This window comes from Henningerozyma blattae, chromosome 1, assembly GCF_000315915.1.
Source record: "Henningerozyma blattae CBS 6284 chromosome 1, complete genome".
Lineage (NCBI taxonomy): Eukaryota > Fungi > Ascomycota > Saccharomycetes > Saccharomycetales > Saccharomycetaceae > Henningerozyma > Henningerozyma blattae.
The window spans coordinates 1,270,408-1,288,647 of NC_020185.1; the positions used below are offsets into that span (position 1 = coordinate 1,270,408).

Sequence of the window (18,240 nt, forward strand, 5' to 3'; positions counted from 1 at the left end):
ACGGAATTAATCTAACAAGAGTTTATTTGACTATCTATTTTCTTTTTTTTTTCTTTTCTCTTTAACATTCATAATAATGGCTAATTAAAAGAAGTAAGGAATAATAAAAAGAGTATATCTTTTGGGCACATTACTGATGTTTATCATGATAAATTATAATATATGGTATTATAATTTCTTAAATGAATGTTTTTCCCAGATAAGGGCCAGTTGTAGAGTATATTGCGTAGCGAGTATTTCCTAGTATATCGGGGTCAGCATTTCTTTTTTTAAATGCTCGAATGTTGGTATTTCTACCGAAGGTACGGGGCACAGCCACAGAATTGCTCGCACAGAATGGCAATTGAACCCTCGGAAATTTCTTTTTCTCATTCGGGAGTTTCTTTTCCGTCTCGGCGAAAATCCCCGATTTCCCCGAATTTCCCCGATCGGTTCCGTCCGAAACAACGCTGCACTCCCGGTGGAAAAAGAAACGGTCGCAGACAGCGCACGTGATGCCGGAAATGTTGCGAAAATTGCCGAGTGACTAGCGATAAGTTCCGAAGTCTGTATTTAAATCCTCGATGGCGGCTGGATATTGTGGTCACGCACAGAGCCCCTATAAGAAAACATGACGCGTCAGAAATTATAGTGTAAATCTAAAAATATCCTAATGAATTATAAATTCGTGAACTTTAAATTGTGAATTGTCAAATGTGTAAATACGATTGTAATACGAAACGAAATAATTGGCATTATCATGTTTCTAAAAGTAAATGGACTAACCACAGCCGTGACCACAGCCGTGACCACAGCCGTTAACATAGACGAGAACATTGCAATAAACACAGCCGTTTATAGGGCATCGATCATAGCATTAGCCAAGGCATTTTTTTTGCGAAATAAATATTCTTAACACATTTAATTATATAATCAAACATAATACACAATACATAATACACAATACACAATACAAAAGACAAAATAGTTAGATAATTATGAACGCGTAGAAAAGAGAGCAGATCCACTCTAGACGCTGTAGGATTATTTTTTTTTATTTGTTTTTTTTTCTCCATTTAGAAAAGAATACAATATGATGATTTATTTTTGACTTGTTCAAAAAAATTTCTTATGTTACAATAATGACAGTATTTTTACAATTCTTTGAATATATAAATGCAGAACGCAATTGCAAAATTTGCAAAAGCGTGAGAACGTTTAACACCAGAAATCCACGACTCTTTTCCATTTTGGACCGTTTCTTAATTTTTCCTTATACTCTTCATCTTCTTGACGCAACAATTCTTCATCAAATATGATTCTATGCGAGATCAGATCGATATTCTTTGCTCTAATGAATAATCTGAAATCTCTTCTCCAGAGTTTGAAACCGACATACAAGGCTAACAAAATTGGCATAGCCAAATAATTTTGAAAGAAATTTTCGGCATCCAAAGTATGAGTGTTCATAGGGACCAAAGCGACCCAGAATTGAGCCACCAAGGCCAAGAATAACATGATGGCAGCGTAATAAGACCCCAATACCCCGGTCTGAGCTCTGAAACCTAATTCACCCAAGGATCTGCCTTGGACTTGCATACCTCTTCTAAATCTAATATGACTTACACAGATGGCAAACCAAGTGAAGATTTGAGATAAACCAGAGATAGCCAATAACCATGTGAAGACATCAGTTTCCTTTGGAGATGTAGCACAAAAGGCAATGACGGCAATAATGGCTGCACAAAGCATGGATCTTAAAGGTCTACCGTTACGATCGACGTAATCGAACCATTTAGGAGCGTACCCAACTTGAGCCAAACCTAATAATAGACGAGAAGATGAGTAAAAGGCTGAGTTTGCCACTGACAAAACAGATAACAAGATGACAGCGTTGATAAAATGTTGAACAACATGAACCCCATGTAATGAAGCAGCAAGGACATAAGGAGATGCAGAGTTACCACCAGAACTGGAACCCATCAATTGATCAGAATTGTATGGAACTAAGAACCCAATCAAAATAATGGAAGTTAAGAAAATTAAAAGGATTCTGTATGCAACCTTCTTAGCAGCAGATGGGATGGCCTTTCTTGGATTAGATTGTTCAGCTGCAGTTAAAGCGATAAATTCAGTAGCACCAAATGCGAAAGCTGCGGTAACGAAGGTATCCATAACACCTTTAAATCTTTCAATCTTGGTTTGACCTCTAAATGCACCTGGATCATTCCAATACTTGGCACCAATATAACCATCAGTACCAGCCGCACCAGTATTAATACAAATAGCCATGATGAAAAACCCAATCATCATCATAACTTTGCAACAATTAAAGAAGAATTCAGCCTCGGCATAACCTTTAGCACCAAAGAAATTAATCAACAGAATCAACACATAAAAGATAACAACAAATACATCAGGATCCACTTTAGTGGTCCAATATTTGATAGTCATAGAGGAAGTGACTAATTCCAAGGGACAAACACAAAGCCATTGAATACAATAAACCCATGCGACGGCAAAATTGAAACCAGGGTCCACAAGGAAACTTGGGAAAGTATTAAACGACCCATTAACTTTAGAATATGCAACAGCTAATTCACCACATGCTTGAATAATACAATAAAGACAAGTACCCATGATACCATAACCGATAACCAAAGGAGCAGGACCAGCTTGAGCCAGAGGAGTACCGTTACCCACCAGTAAACCAGTACCAATACCTGTCCCCAAGGACATCATAATGACGTGCCTTGGCTTAATAGTTTGTTTCAATTGAGCATTTTCATCTTGTTGTTCCACTGGTTGAGAATCCACATTGACCGTGGCGTAATCTAATTCATCATCTCTAATATGTAAATTGGATTTCTTATTTTCTAAATCATTATCAAACTCTTGCATAGAATAATTCTCCACTGCATTTTCATCAGCAGTTGACGATGAGGCATTCGGGGTCTCTGCTCTTTTAAATGAATCTAACCAATTTCTAAATCTTTCATTCTTCACTTGAGGCAAGAATTTGGAAGCACCATGAGGGGAGGAAGATTGATTATTGTTAGTGGATTCATTATCTGAATCATCGTTATCTGAGTCGCCTGGAGCAAATTGAACATTGGTAGCATCTTTGGAAGAATGATGAGTGGACCTATTGTGAAGAGAAGGTTGATCGAAATACTCGACCTCATGTTCACTAGTGATTTCGTAATCTTTCGGTGTTTGCATGATTGCTGAGTTGGTCATTATAAAAACGACTAAAAAAATTAAACTATGCTAGACAGCGACTAATAGACAGCTTAATAAGACTAATTTTTTTTTATTTAATTAAACAAACAAGAAATATCCAAGATACAAGAGAAAGAGAGAGAGGAACTCACGACTACTACGGAACTCACGGAACTGAAAGACGTGGAACTAAAGATGAAACTTATTGATACTCACCCACAGAAAACTCCTAGACATATATAGAATGAAGGATGCCATACGTACGGTTTTGGATGACAAAATTTTTTTTTGCATTTACAATAAATTTTTTCAATACCAATATCAAAAATTTTTCAATATTTCAATAACAAAAAAGCAATTTAAATCCCGGCCATTTACTTTGTTTGGGAACCAAACCAACTCTTTCTACGGAACATGTCTATTTTGGGCAGCTCTTGCGACACGCTCCGCAAACAAAGTAGAAAAAAAAAACTTCATTCGGAATGCCAGGCATTTTTTGTAAGACGCGTCGGGACAATGAAAAAAAGAAAAAAAAAAGAGAATTGCCGGACACCATATCCGGCCGGACAACATTGTCCTCCACCCGGACACCACAACCACAATGCATCCTTGCATCAGTCACCCGTGCCCCCACACTTTTTCATCCGTACACCTCGCCATCCCCGCCCGTGCCCCCACGCATTCCGCCCGTGCCCCACCAGATCCCCCTTGCCTGCCCCTTGTTCGCCCCACATCCACCTTGAGATTCAAAATCAACATATATACGATCACAGACATATATAAGCGCCCATGCCCTTGCCTGGCCCTTTATTTGATTTGATTTGTTTATGTCAGTTCCAGGCACCAGTCCTTGTCCAAGCCCTTGTCCAAGCCAAAGCCTTGTTATGCAACCGTCACAACCTTTAACACCCCATGCCTCAATGGCCGCCCCTCAGCATTCGCTAGTCCCCCAGACCTCACTTTCTGACCTACCACGTTCTCTACATGCTTCACTCCAGGCCACCCCACATTTCCCGTCGCAATTTCCTCCTCGAAGTGCTCCTTCTGTTAGCCATCATACATCTAGAAAAAATTCAGCACCTGGGTTTAGCCCAAGGTTTGTACTCTTTGACCCTAGTTCACATGGTGAGATGCTGCCGCCATCATCATCATCACAACAGCAACAGCAACAGCAACAGCAACAGCAACAGCAACAGCAACAGCAACAGCAACAATCACAGGCTCAGCAATTTGCATATGGTGGTGCCACTGGACGTCGTTCTTCTTATATTGCCGATAGTTTAATTCATAATTATAACCCGCGCCGTAGATCGATATTTGATCCTACAGATGATAGTTTGCCTCCAAATGTGTTGCCTCAAATGGGCCAGCAAGTATCAGACAATTCATATTCTATGACTGATGGTGTTTCCAGCAGTGTTTCCAGTAATGCTTCGTCTGGTGTCTCCTCAGGCGCCTTTTCATCTCCTTCACCACGATTGCGTCAATTATATACTGAATGTGGTACCAATTATTTTGCTGCTCAACCCTCCTGCCAGTTTGTAGACAATTTACAATCAAGAATGATGAATTCTAATGATTCAGTATCTAAATTTCTATCATTTTTACGAAGTTGTAATTTGAATTATTTTTCACAGCCAACTTCTCATTTGGCTCAATCCCAACAACAATCTCCGTTTAGAGATCATACGTATCGTCCCCTGTGTTTAGTGACACTTAAGAATGGGAAATTAGAATTATTATCTATACCTAGTGATTCTAATGTATCCATGCAAAGAGGTGATTTGGTGATAATAGACGGTGATAGAGGTAAAGATTTAGCATATGTCGTACAACCTACTGTAGATTTGGATCTAGCACTGGTTATCAATTTCTTGAAAAAAAAAGTGCATTTTGATTCTCTCATCACGTCTCAATCTCAACATCATCCAAACCATTCATTCATTAACGATCTTATAGAATCTATTAAATTCCAAAACGGTAAATTAAATTCAAGACTCTATGATGTGATAGAATTAACTCAATTAGTCGTACCATCCAAACAAGTACTTAGATTTGCATCGACTTGGGAAGTCTCTACAAATTTACATAATAAATTCCAAGATGAATTAAAAGCATTACAAATTGCTCAATTGAAATTACAAACTTTAAATAACAATGTAAATTCCAATTCCAATGGGAATCATCATAATTTAAACATTCAAATCCTAAGTTCGGAATTCCAATTCGATAGGAAAAAATTAACTTTTTATTACATTTGTCAAGAGCGTAATGATTTTAGAGATTTGATTAAAGAATTGTTTAAATTTTATAAAGCAAGAATTTGGTTATGTGCTATACCTAATAATTTAAATATTTATGAAAATCATTATAAAAACAAAAGGTTGGAATTACAAATGTATCATAAAATGATGGAAAATTATGCAAATGATGATCCTTTGTCTTCCAATGGTATAGTAGCGCCTTCTTTAAATCATTTGAAATTAGATGAATTTCAAATTGCGGTGTACGAAGAATTGGTTAATGCATTGTTTCAACATAACGAGCAACAAACAAGCTAGCGAACGAAGCGTGCTAGTGATGTAAGTAGCGAATAAGTCATTATATTAGACATGTTATAAAAAAATATAATAAAACCATATAAAATCATATAAATATATATAAATCATAATAAATTATAATATTACAAACTGTAAGAAATGGGCAACAAACAACAAGTGTGAGCTATGAGTAGAGTATATATAGAGTAATACCTTTTGACATTACAAGTTCAAATTGTAAATCAAGAACCAGAATAGCCGCCGAAATTATGTATTACGTAATTTATTTTCTTCTTTAGTGGTGTATTATTTAATTCAACCATTTTTATTTAATCTGTTTATTTACACCGTTATAATATAAGATTAGGATGTTCCTTTCTTTGGAATTTCAATTCCTTACACCAAAATTTTAAAATGTTCCCAAGTATCCCTGTTAGAACTCCCATAGCCACAGTAGATACATTATTAATTGAATTAATAGTGTCAGATATAATGCCGTTCCTAGTTAATATTCAAGTCTGCTTAAGATACATAATAAAACTGGGTAAAAAAAATTGTACGCTTACTGTATTTATCAACAAATAGGATGCATTGATCCAATGTGTAAAAACAAAGAAAATCTACGACCTACATTGGATAGTTTTGAATCAGTTTTTCATAGTTCAGTCACAGATACAACAGTTTGAAGAAAAATATGCTACAGAATAGTAAAACAAAGTTCTTGTATGACATGTGGTTTAGACAACTAACGAACTTGTATGGATACTTAGATATTTACCAAATAAAGACTTTCAAATTTTAAGATTGTATGAATATTATTAAACAAAAGAACCTCACTCAATTATTCACTATTTTTTTCCTGAAATTGACATGAATGGAACGTTTGTTGTTATACTATTTCCAACAGTAAAGGGGAAATATTGATAAAGTTTATGAAAGTAGAAATAATTCAATATTAGAACCTCACAATCTTCCAATCAAATATTAAACCAGGTTTCATCAGTTCCTCTATGGTAATATAACAACAACTCGAATATTATATATCTCTTTTTACATATAAATAAAGAGGTAATTAATTGTAAGACCAAGTAACCATTTATATGGGAGCATCAAGTGAGTAAGTGAACAAGTTTCGTTCCATACTCATCATTTTTATAATATCAGCAAGAAAATGACCACAACAACTTTAGAATTGCTACATAGTTATTGGTATTTTAGAAAGTGATGAGTTTATTGAAAGGATATATATGACCGTTCCTAATATTAATGCATATTTATTCTACCCATCGATAATAGCCCTACCTTGTCAATATATCTTAATTTGTATTAACTTGTAAAATTTTAGTTTGCAATCCAAAGCACACCCGACAAGAGTAGTAGCATTGTAACATATCGTTAGAAAAAGTCATAGATGTATATATATAGATATATATATGCTTATATTTTTATATAATTTGATCATATCAAGGTTGTTGAACTAGGAAAAAATTAGCAGCAATTGGTTCTAATTTATTTTCAGTGGCCCATTTATGAACACCGGTAGCAGGAGTCCCATACCCCCAATTAGGTCTTCCAGTAACTTTTGTAAATTGGCTACTTGAAGTACGAGGTGGCTGTTTATATAGGATCAATACATATCTATGCTTGCCTGTACCCTTTGGTGGACCAGGTGGATGATACGATTGTAGTACATTCCCGTTTGCAATGCTAGTAGCAAAAAATTGAGGATCAGTAACTACACCACCAGTAGTATGTTGATTTTCTTGCAATAGCTTAATATCACCTTCAATGTAGTGACAGAACTCAGACCACTTCTTATCAGTTCTAGAAGGAGCATCTGGATCAGTCATTACCAAAGTGAATAGATCACTGTCATTAATCTTGGGAATACCACTCTCCTTTGGATCAGCAACAAATTGTAACTGTGGTCTCAATTTTGTCTCTTCAATATCTAAAGTATTACCCATACTTATTGGGGCATTAACACTAAATTGACCAGTGATATACCCCCAAGGTTTAAAGTTGATATCCTTAATGACATCTTTTAAAATGTCGTGTTTTGCTAATCCTTCTACAGAAGCTTGCGAAGCGTCTAATGCGTGCATCATCTTGATATCTAATGCTGATGTATTTGTTTTTGTTCTATTTTTATTTAATTTGTTATCAAATTCTTGATATTTCTATGGCAATAATATATATTTATATAATATATAACATACTATGAAATATTTGAAATTTCTGCACCCCTAATTGTCTCGGGAGATTTCTTTTCAATTTTCCAAAAAAGGAAAAAAGGGATGTGGAGAATTTGGTTGAAAAAAACAATGTGCACCCTAAAACCCTATAAACATCATGATTTAACCCTAGTACAGATATTAAATGCAATATATAATTAAGAAAAACGCTTTAACAAACAGTTCTAAAAAAGCTTAATTAACCATAATGTGTCTTCTTGACCTATACCAAGTGTATTTCTCGTTAGATTTGAACATATTATTTTTATTTCCCAAATAGGATACTTCACACCACGTGATTATTAATTGGTTATTACTGAAACCGAGATAATTTCCGAAAATTATCATACTAACAAAATACCCTACAAAAGTTGTCTATTTCGTCAACATCCGTGAAATTAAAACAATAATATATATTACATTATATTCAAGGTTCCTATATGTAAATTAAAACAAAACAAACAAAGATAAAAAGTTCAATATATATATATATATATATATATTGAAGGAAATAATAATCACAATAACATTATCTTACTGGTGAATATGCAACAAACTAAGCGCCATGAATTTCTGAAATATATTTACCAATTTATTGTTTATTATTCTCTAATTGCTTTTAGTTTTGCTATATTTGCAACTACTGAATTTTATTCTACTCCAAGATATCAAGATAAAAAATTCCAATTAACAAATAAACATATTTCTAAAAGTTATGTCTCTAATGAAGTCATTTCAGGGAAACAATTACTGGTTTTATGTACAATTCCAGGGCTTCTTATAATTGTTTTGCAATGCTTTTTCGGTAATCTATCAAATCAATTGAAATTTACAAAAGGTGAAAATTTAAAACCATATTTCATTAGTAAGAAATTACATTTCTTACATTTGAGTTTAATAGCGTTTGTACTCATCTTAAACCTTAATGGGGCCGTTACAAATGTCTTAAAATTGGTTATTGGGAATCTACGACCAGATTTCATTGCTCGTTGTATGCCAGATCCCAACTTAACAACAGATTTGAATGTTTGGTATAATTTACAAGTCTGTACACAGCCAAATAAAGCCATCTTATTTGAAGGGTTAAAGAGTACACCAAGTGGTCATTCAAGTTTTGTCACTTGTTCCTTGGGGTTCCTTTATTTTTGGCAAAAAAAATTCATCAATGGCCCAAATTGGCGTAATTTATGGTGTATTATAATACCAATCATCGTCATGGTTTCAAGATTAACAGATCACAGACATCACTGGTATGATGTCTTGTTTGGTTCTTCTATAGGTGGATTAGTCATATATATCTGTTGGTCGCGTCTATTGAAACCAATTGATCCATATGAAGCAGAAAATCAAGAAATGGAAACAATGGTTTAATTAATACCATTCTCCTAGTATTTTTTGTATATGCATTATCTTGTCATTTTGTTACTGGTATATATTATTGTCAAATCTAGCGTATGGATATTACTATATTATCATATATATATAAATATAGATATAAATATGTTCAATATGACAGATATAGATAGTATTGTATTGAATAGATTGTTTTTGTTTTATTTTTTTTATATTTTGATAAATACTCAAAACACCTTCATAGAGCGTCCAATATTGCCAATGCTCGTTTTAATTCATCTTTAGCAGTAGGAATGTCTTCGTAGTTTAATGCACTGACAACGTACTTGGCCAACCTTTGAACCCTTTCAATCTTGCTAGCACGATCCATCATATGTTCCATATCTTCTTTAGTCAATACTGGATGAACTAACTCCTCTTCTTTCTTTGTATCATTTCTGGAGGAAATATTAGTTTCATCATTATCATCGGACACTTCATCAACATCGTCACTACTACTATCACTGTCATTTTGTGTTACACGAAGAGCTTGCTCCCTTAACTTTCTCAGAGCTTCATCATCGATATCATCCGCGTTTTCATCGATAAATGTTGGCACAGATGAAGGTGCAACTGGTAGAGATATATCAGTATGTGATATAGCTTCACTGTCTACACTTTCATCATTTTCATCATTGCTAATACCAGATATATGTTCTTTAAAATTAAATTCATTCGGACCATCCTTTATATCTGAATCATTTTCATGATCCAATTTTGCTTCAGTCGGATCAAACGATGGGGTATCTGGTAAAAATGTTGGCGGTTCACTCTCATTTTCATCTTGCTCTTCATTAACATCAGCATCGTTATCACTTTGATCACTCTGATCACTTATATCAGCATTACCATTGAATTTTAAATTTTCGATGGATGCTTCATCATTATTTTGATTGATTTCTGGAGTCTCTTTATCCATATCAGCTAAATTTTGATCTTTATCCATACTATTTTCTTTAATTGTAGCTGTAACACTTTTCGTTTCTATTTCATCTGACTTACTTGGCGCACCTAATTCCCCTTTAGCAAGCTTACTAATATATAATTTACAAATTTTGGTACGTTTCTTTAATGCCCCTTCTGTTTCTTCATTAAGATCTTTTTGCCATAAATGCATAATTGAATTAAATAAGTCAATTGAACACCAAAGACCATTTTTCAAATCATTATCCCAGGGTCCTTCTTTAATTTGCCCCAATAACTTATTATACAGTGAAATAGTGAAATTTATCAAATATATTCTTGCCTTTGATTGGTCGTTAACCAATATTGTTAAACCTTCATTATCATGTTCTGTATCATTGATTTCTTTTTTAAAGGTCTCAATAGTATCTAATAATTCACCACATTTTATATTTTCCTCATCACCACGATCAGATAAGCGCAAAATCTGTTCAATTGAATAAAGTCTCAGATAATAACTAATGATGGGCAGGTTTGCATTATCAAACTCAATTGCTCTATTAATTACACGCTGAACACTGGGAGCCAATACCATTTTACCTTTTATCTTTTATTTTTGCTATATATATATGTATGTATGTATGTATGTATGTATACATTTATATTTCTCATATACAAAAAAATTTGATGTAAATAAAGTTTTATTTCAAATAGATATCGAGAATTTACATACACGCACCTTTAATTATTAAATTCTCTCCTTATAGAAAATTCAAGATCCTTATTTTCATTTATGCCATTTCCGTATTTTTACACCTAATGGTAGCGCCGGTTTCAAATTTTGATGCCAAGCCAAGTAAAGAATTTCACTTCTACAATTCAACTATTCATAACCATGAACATAATTTTGTTATATTTATAGATGAAGAGTTTGCCCTATAATAGTAATCTATATATTTGTAAGAAAAGAAAATCTATAGGTGTTGAATAGCAATTATACTATATAATAAAAGAATGGTTAGTTAAATAAATGTACAGAAATTTAGACATTAGTAGGAAACTTGATGTGAAAATATCAGAATATAATACAGGTTGAGCAGCTAGATGCTCAACGAAAATGACTTAAAAATACACATAAAAGATATGATGAAGAAAATTAAAAATGCAATAAAAGAAGAAAAAACAGCAATAATAACGTAGAATATACTAATTATTCGTAAGATATACTTATTATTTTGGCTTTTTCCAGAAATATTGTTTATGAGTTTTTCTACAAGATCTTAAACCTGTACGCCCACCTTTCAATGATAAAACCAAATTTCTTCTCTCTTGATTTGAATCATTTTCCAAATCGTAATAATACTCTTCATCAAGAGGTTTCCCTGCTGCATCTTTACCGCTACGATAAATTACACCAATACAGTTGGATGATTTTGCCAATAATGCACGCACTTGTGATCTCTTTAAAGTTGCGATTTGCTTATTCACTTTAGCTAGTTGGAATAATGGAATTTGCTGGACATTACCATAAGCCAAATAGTTGATTAGAATATTTTGTAAATCTTCAATAACAACTCCGGATTTTTCCATTTCTGATATAATTTCTTCGTTAGATTTTTTAACTTTGACAGATGGATTCTTTTTAGTGTCTGTGTTGCTAATGATTGGAGTGGTAATTGATTTAGAATTAATAGATGATTCTTTTTTGGCATTTTTATCATGAACTAAAAGATGGGTATCCTTATCCTTTCTTGTGTTCTGTGTTAGTTCATCAATGGCATGACGTTTTAATGTTTTAATATCATTTTCTAATTTGGACTTGATTGGAGTTTTAGAAGTTTCAATTCTTGGAGTTGGTCTATCTTGAGATTTAGCTTTGATGGTTTGCTGTATAGGAGGTAAAAGAGATGATGAGGAAGAATTCGATAGTAACGATGACTGAGGTTTAGCCTTCTCTTGTTTTAGCTGCTTTATAGAATCAGCCTTTTTTAAAGAATTACTTGGTTCCATTAATTTTCTAGTTAATAGATCTGCAGAGGATTCTTTTAGATTTTGATTCGGTTTTATATTTTTTGATAATATTATAGAAGAAGCTGAAACTGTTGGAACTTTCTTTTTCTTTTTTGTTAAATCAAAACTTGGAATAGGGGTAATTGAAGCGATATTTGTATCTTTTGGTTCTATAACATTATTCAATTTAGGAGAAGGTGCTCTTGATCTATCGACAGAATTGAATGGAGAAATAATATTTGAATTGGATGAAGTATATTTTATTGGAGATACAGGTAAAGAAGAAAGTGATGAAGTATCAATAGAAGAATTAGCAGACAGACTAGTATGCTTATTTCTCTTTAATAATGCAGGTGGGGAAGAAAATTGAGGATCTGCAATTGTTCTCTTCAGTGGCACACTTCCAGCCATTGGAGATGAAGTGATTGGGCTGTTAATAATATCATTATATAGATTTTTTCTGCAATCATAATTAGCCTTTAATTTATTAGTGACTTCGCCATTTGTAACAGATACTGTATTCTCTGTAGTGTCAGAAATAGAATCATTATCAATTTTTGAAATTAAATGACTTTCATCAGATAATGATATTGAAATTTTTATTTGTCTAAAATCAACGATTGTATTTTTAATATAAGGTATAATTACAGTTTCATCTTTTAAAAGAACAAAAGATGTGACATCGCGAGATCTAACTAATGGTTTCTCGGTGACAGTAGAGTTTTGTTTTGTATCTTCACTAAAGATATTTAATAATGGTGCAGTTGATAATTCATAAATTTCTTTGTTTAAATTTCTTTTAATTAGATTACAAGACAATTTCTTTGGTAAAGTAATGATTAACCCATTTAAACCTAAACATTTCAAGGTAATCTTGTTATTCAATTTTGAATATGAGACGATAGCATGCTTTCTCGAAATATTTTTTTTACTTGGTAAAGTAATATCAACCTGCTTCGATTTTCTACCAATGAATAAGTTAGTTGAATCCAAAGGGTCTAAGTTCAATTGAAATAAATTAGATTCTATTTTTTTAAAATTAAAGGTGGGTGACTTCTTAATTGGAGACAAATTATTAAATGATGTTGGGTTAGAATGAACTGGAGAAGACTGATAGTTATATTGTTTTGAAATTGGAGAAGAATTCCCAATAGTAGAAGAAGGGTTTGGAGTTGGATAATCATTGTTATTACTATTATTATTATTATTATTATTATTATTATTGTTTAAAGAAGTCAATTCATCTAATAGCAATGGAACAACTTTTTCTTTGAAGCCAGATTTACTAGTCATTTTTTTATGACTATATTTGGTTTGAACGGCAAAATCTAATGGTTTCTTTAAAGGTAATGGGCTTTGTATGTAAGAACTATTCATGTTTTCATTACTACCAGTAGCATGACTATCAAATGTATAATTTCTTGCGCCAATTGGAGATGAAGGAGGAAATTGACTAGCCATTATTGAGAATATATTACTTACTGTAATTCTGTTTGTTTTTTTATATTTATTATACTTTTTTTTTGTTAATTGAGCTAACGATTATGTTGCGCTTTTACTTAATAGTGTAGTGGTCCTACTTATTAATGTTAATGTTATACAGTGGCTTATTATTGGAAGTCACTTGTAAATAAAACTATAATTTTTATTGCTAATAAAAGAATATACATACACACTATCTCACAATGCAAGAGTATTAGAAATAAAATTTCCCTTGCATGATTATAGGAGAAAGTTCAAGCAATTACATGTCTTCAAAGAATGAGTAACCTGAAACGTTTGCAATTTAGTAACGCGTAAAACTCCTCCCTTATTACTACGGCATCTGTGTTTACGCGTTTATACGCGTAAACAATAGTTCACGTAAAGATTTTACAAAAAAAAATATTTCAAATCTTCAATGTTTTGGACAACAATTCCTGTTCATTCCAAGCATCTGTACACCATAATATTTATTCTTTTTTTTGTAGAATTTTGCTTGAAATTTTATAGAGCCGATGAAAAACTTGAAAAACATTCTGCGTCACTTTTTCTTCTGAAGTCGGTCAAGGAATTTTCCACTTGAACATACTAAACGGAAAATAATGAATTTCTAGTGAGAAGTTTCTTACCAGACCAAGAGAAGAAGTTCCTTCTAACTAGGTTCCAAAGAGAGAAACAATTTCTTTCCAGACAGAGTTCAGTATTGTCTAGGCAGAGGATGGGAAGAGTTCTCTATGGTCTTCCAGATAATAGTGAATGCCAAGTATGGGTGAATTATTCGGGTTGCATCTAATAGCCGTCTAAAGAAAAAATGGTTATTTATCAAGCATATGATATATGAATAGATATATTATTATTAGTTGAATTGCTAAACCAGATAAAGACATTATAAGCAAAAATGGGTAGTATGTAACGAAGTTATTGCGAAATAAACCGTTGATTATATTGGAATCGACTGGAGGAATAGACGTATTTTCTTAGTGGCGAAGTAATAGTTACATAGAAATTTTATGAAATTATGGAATAAAACTGAAATTATCAAGCTTTTGAACTATTATAATGATTGAATAAATTGAAATGGTAACCAACACTGAGGAAATATAAGTATACAAATTATAACGTGAGACAAGCCTAATTTCATAGATTAAAGGTACTTTATTCGAAACAAGGAATACGTTTAAGTTAAAATATTTGAAAGATTCATTTTTACTAACCAATATTATATTGATGTATTAAACATTAATGTGAATTTCTTTTTAATCAGAGGGTACTCCTTCTTTCGGTAAGCGTCACAACAAATCCCACACTTTGTGTAACAGATGTGGCCGTCGTTCATTCCACGTTCAAAAGAAGACCTGTGCTTCTTGTGGTTACCCAGCTGCTAAGACCAGATCTTACAACTGGGGTGCTAAGGCTAAGAGAAGACACACTACCGGTACCGGTAGAATGCAATATTTGAAACATGTCTCCAGAAGATTCAAGAATGGTTTCCAATCTGGTGTTCCAAAGGCTGCTTCTGCTTAAATATTTTAAAATCAATTTCTGAATTCATGAAATTATTTTATCTATCTACGTAACCTTTTATATCCGTTTTAAATATATATTATTAAACTCTTTATCAAAATCATTTTTGCATATAAATATTATTAGAATTAAAATAATAAACTAAAAATATAAAATAAAACAGAAAAAAAAGAATCCTTTTATTTATTGATGGAGATCTTTCAAGTAAGCTGGCACGATAATGTAATTTCACTTCCCCATACTGACATATAATGAATCCATATCTTGCATAGATATGATTTTATCCAATTTACTATCCAGAATGCTTCTTGCAATTCTTCTACAATGCTCACCATAATTTATTTGATTAATCTTATCCTCCTCCATTTTAAGCATAGCCTTATATTCTTCTCTTACATATTTAGGCATATTTTCTAATTCATCATCAAATAGATTAACTTCATTACTAATTTTTATTTCATTTAATCGGTTTGAGATTACGCCTATACAGACATCTGTGTTTGAAGAATCATTATTTTTCCAACAACGATCATCAATAATACGACTTAATGCAACCACTAATTCAATTTCTACTTTCTTAAACTGTTCGATATTGATCTCATCTTTATGAAATGTTAATATTTGATATATTATTATTAACGTATGTTCAATTAAATCCATCCTATCTCTTAAATTTACAGAGTCTTTTATAAGGTTTTGAGTAATCATTATTTCTTGTTCATTGGCAATAAATTTACTTAATTCAATTAACATGGAATTCTTATCAATAGCTACGTTCTTGATTAAGGTAGGGGAATAAATTTCCAATAAGCTTTCCAAAATTGTTAGAATTTCATCTTTTAATTTTAAAAGCCATAATTCTACTTTAAATTTAAAACTTAAATCTTTCTCAATTTCTCTAATATCATCTTTATGAATCGGATTTGGAGTACCCCTTAATTTGTCTTTATCAATTAAACTGGTTATCTTCTCACCTAGTAAGTTGCTACCAATGTTTCTATTTAAACTGAAAATGTCATTAAATTTCGAAATAGTAAAATAATAATTTATTTCTTTGTTTTCATTATTACCATCATGCTGATCGTTACAGTTATTTGTTAGTTTAGTTTCATTATCTTCGATATAATTATTGATTTGCTCGAAATTTGTATTTTCCTTTAATAGTTCATATAATCTCATGGTACATGTAAGCCACCATCCAGATGATAGATTATTAAGTATGCTCTTGTCATTATTAGAAGATAAAATTTTTGGATCTTGCTCTTCTAATACTTTTAATCTTACTAAAATGGAAGAAAATATTTTTAATATTGAAATAATATTGAAAACCACATTAATAATAGGTTTATAGGATTTACAAATTGATATTTTATAAAGATAATCCAAATTTTTTAAAAAAATATTACTAGTATTATAATTATCTCTGTCATTGGATCCGTTACTTTGATCAGCTAGTTGGCTTTCATTTATATATTCAATGAAAAATGAATATATGACATTAATTTTATAACTTTGTAATATTTTCATGATTTTTTCAATTAAATCAAAAGAATAATTAATAATTAAAATTTCTAAGAATTCAAATTGGAAAATTGCAGGCTGAATTTGAGAAATAATAAAATTTAAATCATTAGAATCAGTATTGCTTGACTTTTTTAGTACTTTTTCATTTCTTCTAATTAAATCGCAAATGAATAGATATAATTCTTTAATTGTAGTAGGAAATACAGCACTAGGTCTAAAGCTAATAATTTCAAACATTAAATGAAGCAAAAATGGGATAGCTAATTTACTTTCTCGTGCTTCTTTATCATCACTTTCATTTTTCTTAACTGAAATGGCTTGAATGAGGAGAGCTGTATTTTCCAGTAATAAATCGATAAACTTATTTAATACCACTGATTTTTTATATTCTAATAATAACTTGATATAATTTTCACCAATTGAGTCACCCTTCTTAAATGTAACATTCGAATTTTTAAAGCTAAATTCCTTGATATAATCAAAACAAATTCTATTTAAGATCTCCAAGGTGGTAAATTTGCATCCCATAATCTTTGCTCTAATTAGATAATCAAAAAGTAATGCATTTTCATCACCGACATGTCTATTTGGGACTATTTTGACAAAAATTGGAGGTTCTTCTATAACTTTTTTCCTCTTTTTCACCATTGGCGATGATGCCAAGATGGTAGTATCTTGTGTTGATGCAGAATGATTATTAATGCTTGAAGATCCTTGAATAGATGTATTTTGTGTATCAGGTTGTTTTGTTTTCCCATTGTTTGGAGTTCTAGCGCTTAAATCTTTTCTCTTAGCATCCAATATTAGGAATTGCCTCTCATCTCGTAAACTTTGGATTTGATTTTTAAGATCTTCAATTTCTTGTTGATATTTTTTCTCAGCTTCTTCCTTGTCTTTTAAATGATTCTTTCTCTCTATATCCTTTTCTTGATTAATTAAGTTTATTTTATCTCTTAGCATACTTGCCTCCCCCTGAGCTCTGGTAAATTTAGATAAAAGGCTGGCGTTATTATTATTATTAGTACTGTCATTATTATTAGTATTATAATTGGTGTTGTTTGGAGGACTGGTTTTTGCTCTAGAATTGGCTGGTTGGGTCGTAGTGAAAGGTAGTGTCTGGGGAGGTATTACTCTTGTTAATGGCTTTGTATGAGAATTATTGATCGTTCTTGGAATGTTTTGAGTTGCATTGGAAACTTGGGTACCACTCTGGGTGAATCCTGACTTGGGGGGTCTTAAACTAAGCTCCATAAGCAAATCTTCGTCTTCGTCATCGGAATCAGATCCAAAGGATGAATTATGTGAATTGGATAGTGACATGATTTTTCATTCAAAATTGGCTATATATTATCCGTAATCATCTATAATATTTCAATAGCATTAATGTTTGAAATTCTCAGTATTAAATTTCCCTCGAAATTTTAAGAGTG

General features: G+C 32.1%; 8 protein-coding genes across 8 annotated transcripts; 3 read left to right on the plus strand and 5 right to left on the minus strand.

Moving 5' to 3' along the window:
- Positions 1-1,197: 1,197 nt before the first annotated feature.
- On the minus strand, positions 1,198-3,201 carry TBLA0A05190 (amino acid permease; the record flags this gene model as incomplete). The annotated part of the gene is made up of 1 exon (XM_004177783.1): positions 1,198-3,201. The coding sequence occupies one exon, from the start codon at positions 3,199-3,201 to the stop codon at positions 1,198-1,200; it is 2,004 nt and encodes a 667-aa protein (XP_004177831.1).
- Positions 3,202-4,028: 827 nt separating this feature from the next.
- On the plus strand, positions 4,029-5,762 carry TBLA0A05200 (uncharacterized protein; the record flags this gene model as incomplete). Its single annotated transcript, XM_004177784.1, has 1 exon — positions 4,029-5,762. One exon carries the CDS (start codon positions 4,029-4,031, stop codon positions 5,760-5,762), a length of 1,734 nt encoding a protein of 577 aa, XP_004177832.1.
- A 1,442-nt stretch (positions 5,763-7,204) lies between these two features.
- On the minus strand, positions 7,205-7,849 carry TBLA0A05210 (YbhB/YbcL family Raf kinase inhibitor-like protein; the record flags this gene model as incomplete). Its single annotated transcript, XM_004177785.1, has 1 exon — positions 7,205-7,849. The coding sequence occupies one exon, from the start codon at positions 7,847-7,849 to the stop codon at positions 7,205-7,207; it is 645 nt and encodes a 214-aa protein (XP_004177833.1).
- A 672-nt stretch (positions 7,850-8,521) lies between these two features.
- Positions 8,522-9,346, plus strand: LPP1 (phosphatidate phosphatase LPP1; the record flags this gene model as incomplete). The annotated part of the gene is made up of 1 exon (XM_004177786.1): positions 8,522-9,346. One exon carries the CDS (start codon positions 8,522-8,524, stop codon positions 9,344-9,346), a length of 825 nt encoding a protein of 274 aa, XP_004177834.1.
- A 220-nt stretch (positions 9,347-9,566) lies between these two features.
- On the minus strand, positions 9,567-10,865 carry VTA1 (Vta1p; the record flags this gene model as incomplete). The annotated part of the gene is made up of 1 exon (XM_004177787.1): positions 9,567-10,865. One exon carries the CDS (start codon positions 10,863-10,865, stop codon positions 9,567-9,569), a length of 1,299 nt encoding a protein of 432 aa, XP_004177835.1.
- A 635-nt stretch (positions 10,866-11,500) lies between these two features.
- On the minus strand, positions 11,501-13,741 carry TBLA0A05240 (uncharacterized protein; the record flags this gene model as incomplete). Its single annotated transcript, XM_004177788.1, has 1 exon — positions 11,501-13,741. One exon carries the CDS (start codon positions 13,739-13,741, stop codon positions 11,501-11,503), a length of 2,241 nt encoding a protein of 746 aa, XP_004177836.1.
- Positions 13,742-14,660: 919 nt separating this feature from the next.
- TBLA0A05250 (60S ribosomal protein eL37) lies at positions 14,661-15,286 on the plus strand (the record flags this gene model as incomplete). The annotated part of the gene is made up of 2 exons (XM_004177789.1): positions 14,661-14,667; positions 15,027-15,286. 2 exons carry the CDS (start codon positions 14,661-14,663, stop codon positions 15,284-15,286), a joined length of 267 nt encoding a protein of 88 aa, XP_004177837.1.
- A 228-nt stretch (positions 15,287-15,514) lies between these two features.
- On the minus strand, positions 15,515-18,130 carry LCD1 (Lcd1p; the record flags this gene model as incomplete). Its single annotated transcript, XM_004177790.1, has 1 exon — positions 15,515-18,130. The coding sequence occupies one exon, from the start codon at positions 18,128-18,130 to the stop codon at positions 15,515-15,517; it is 2,616 nt and encodes an 871-aa protein (XP_004177838.1).
- Between the last annotated feature and the right edge of the window lie 110 nt (positions 18,131-18,240).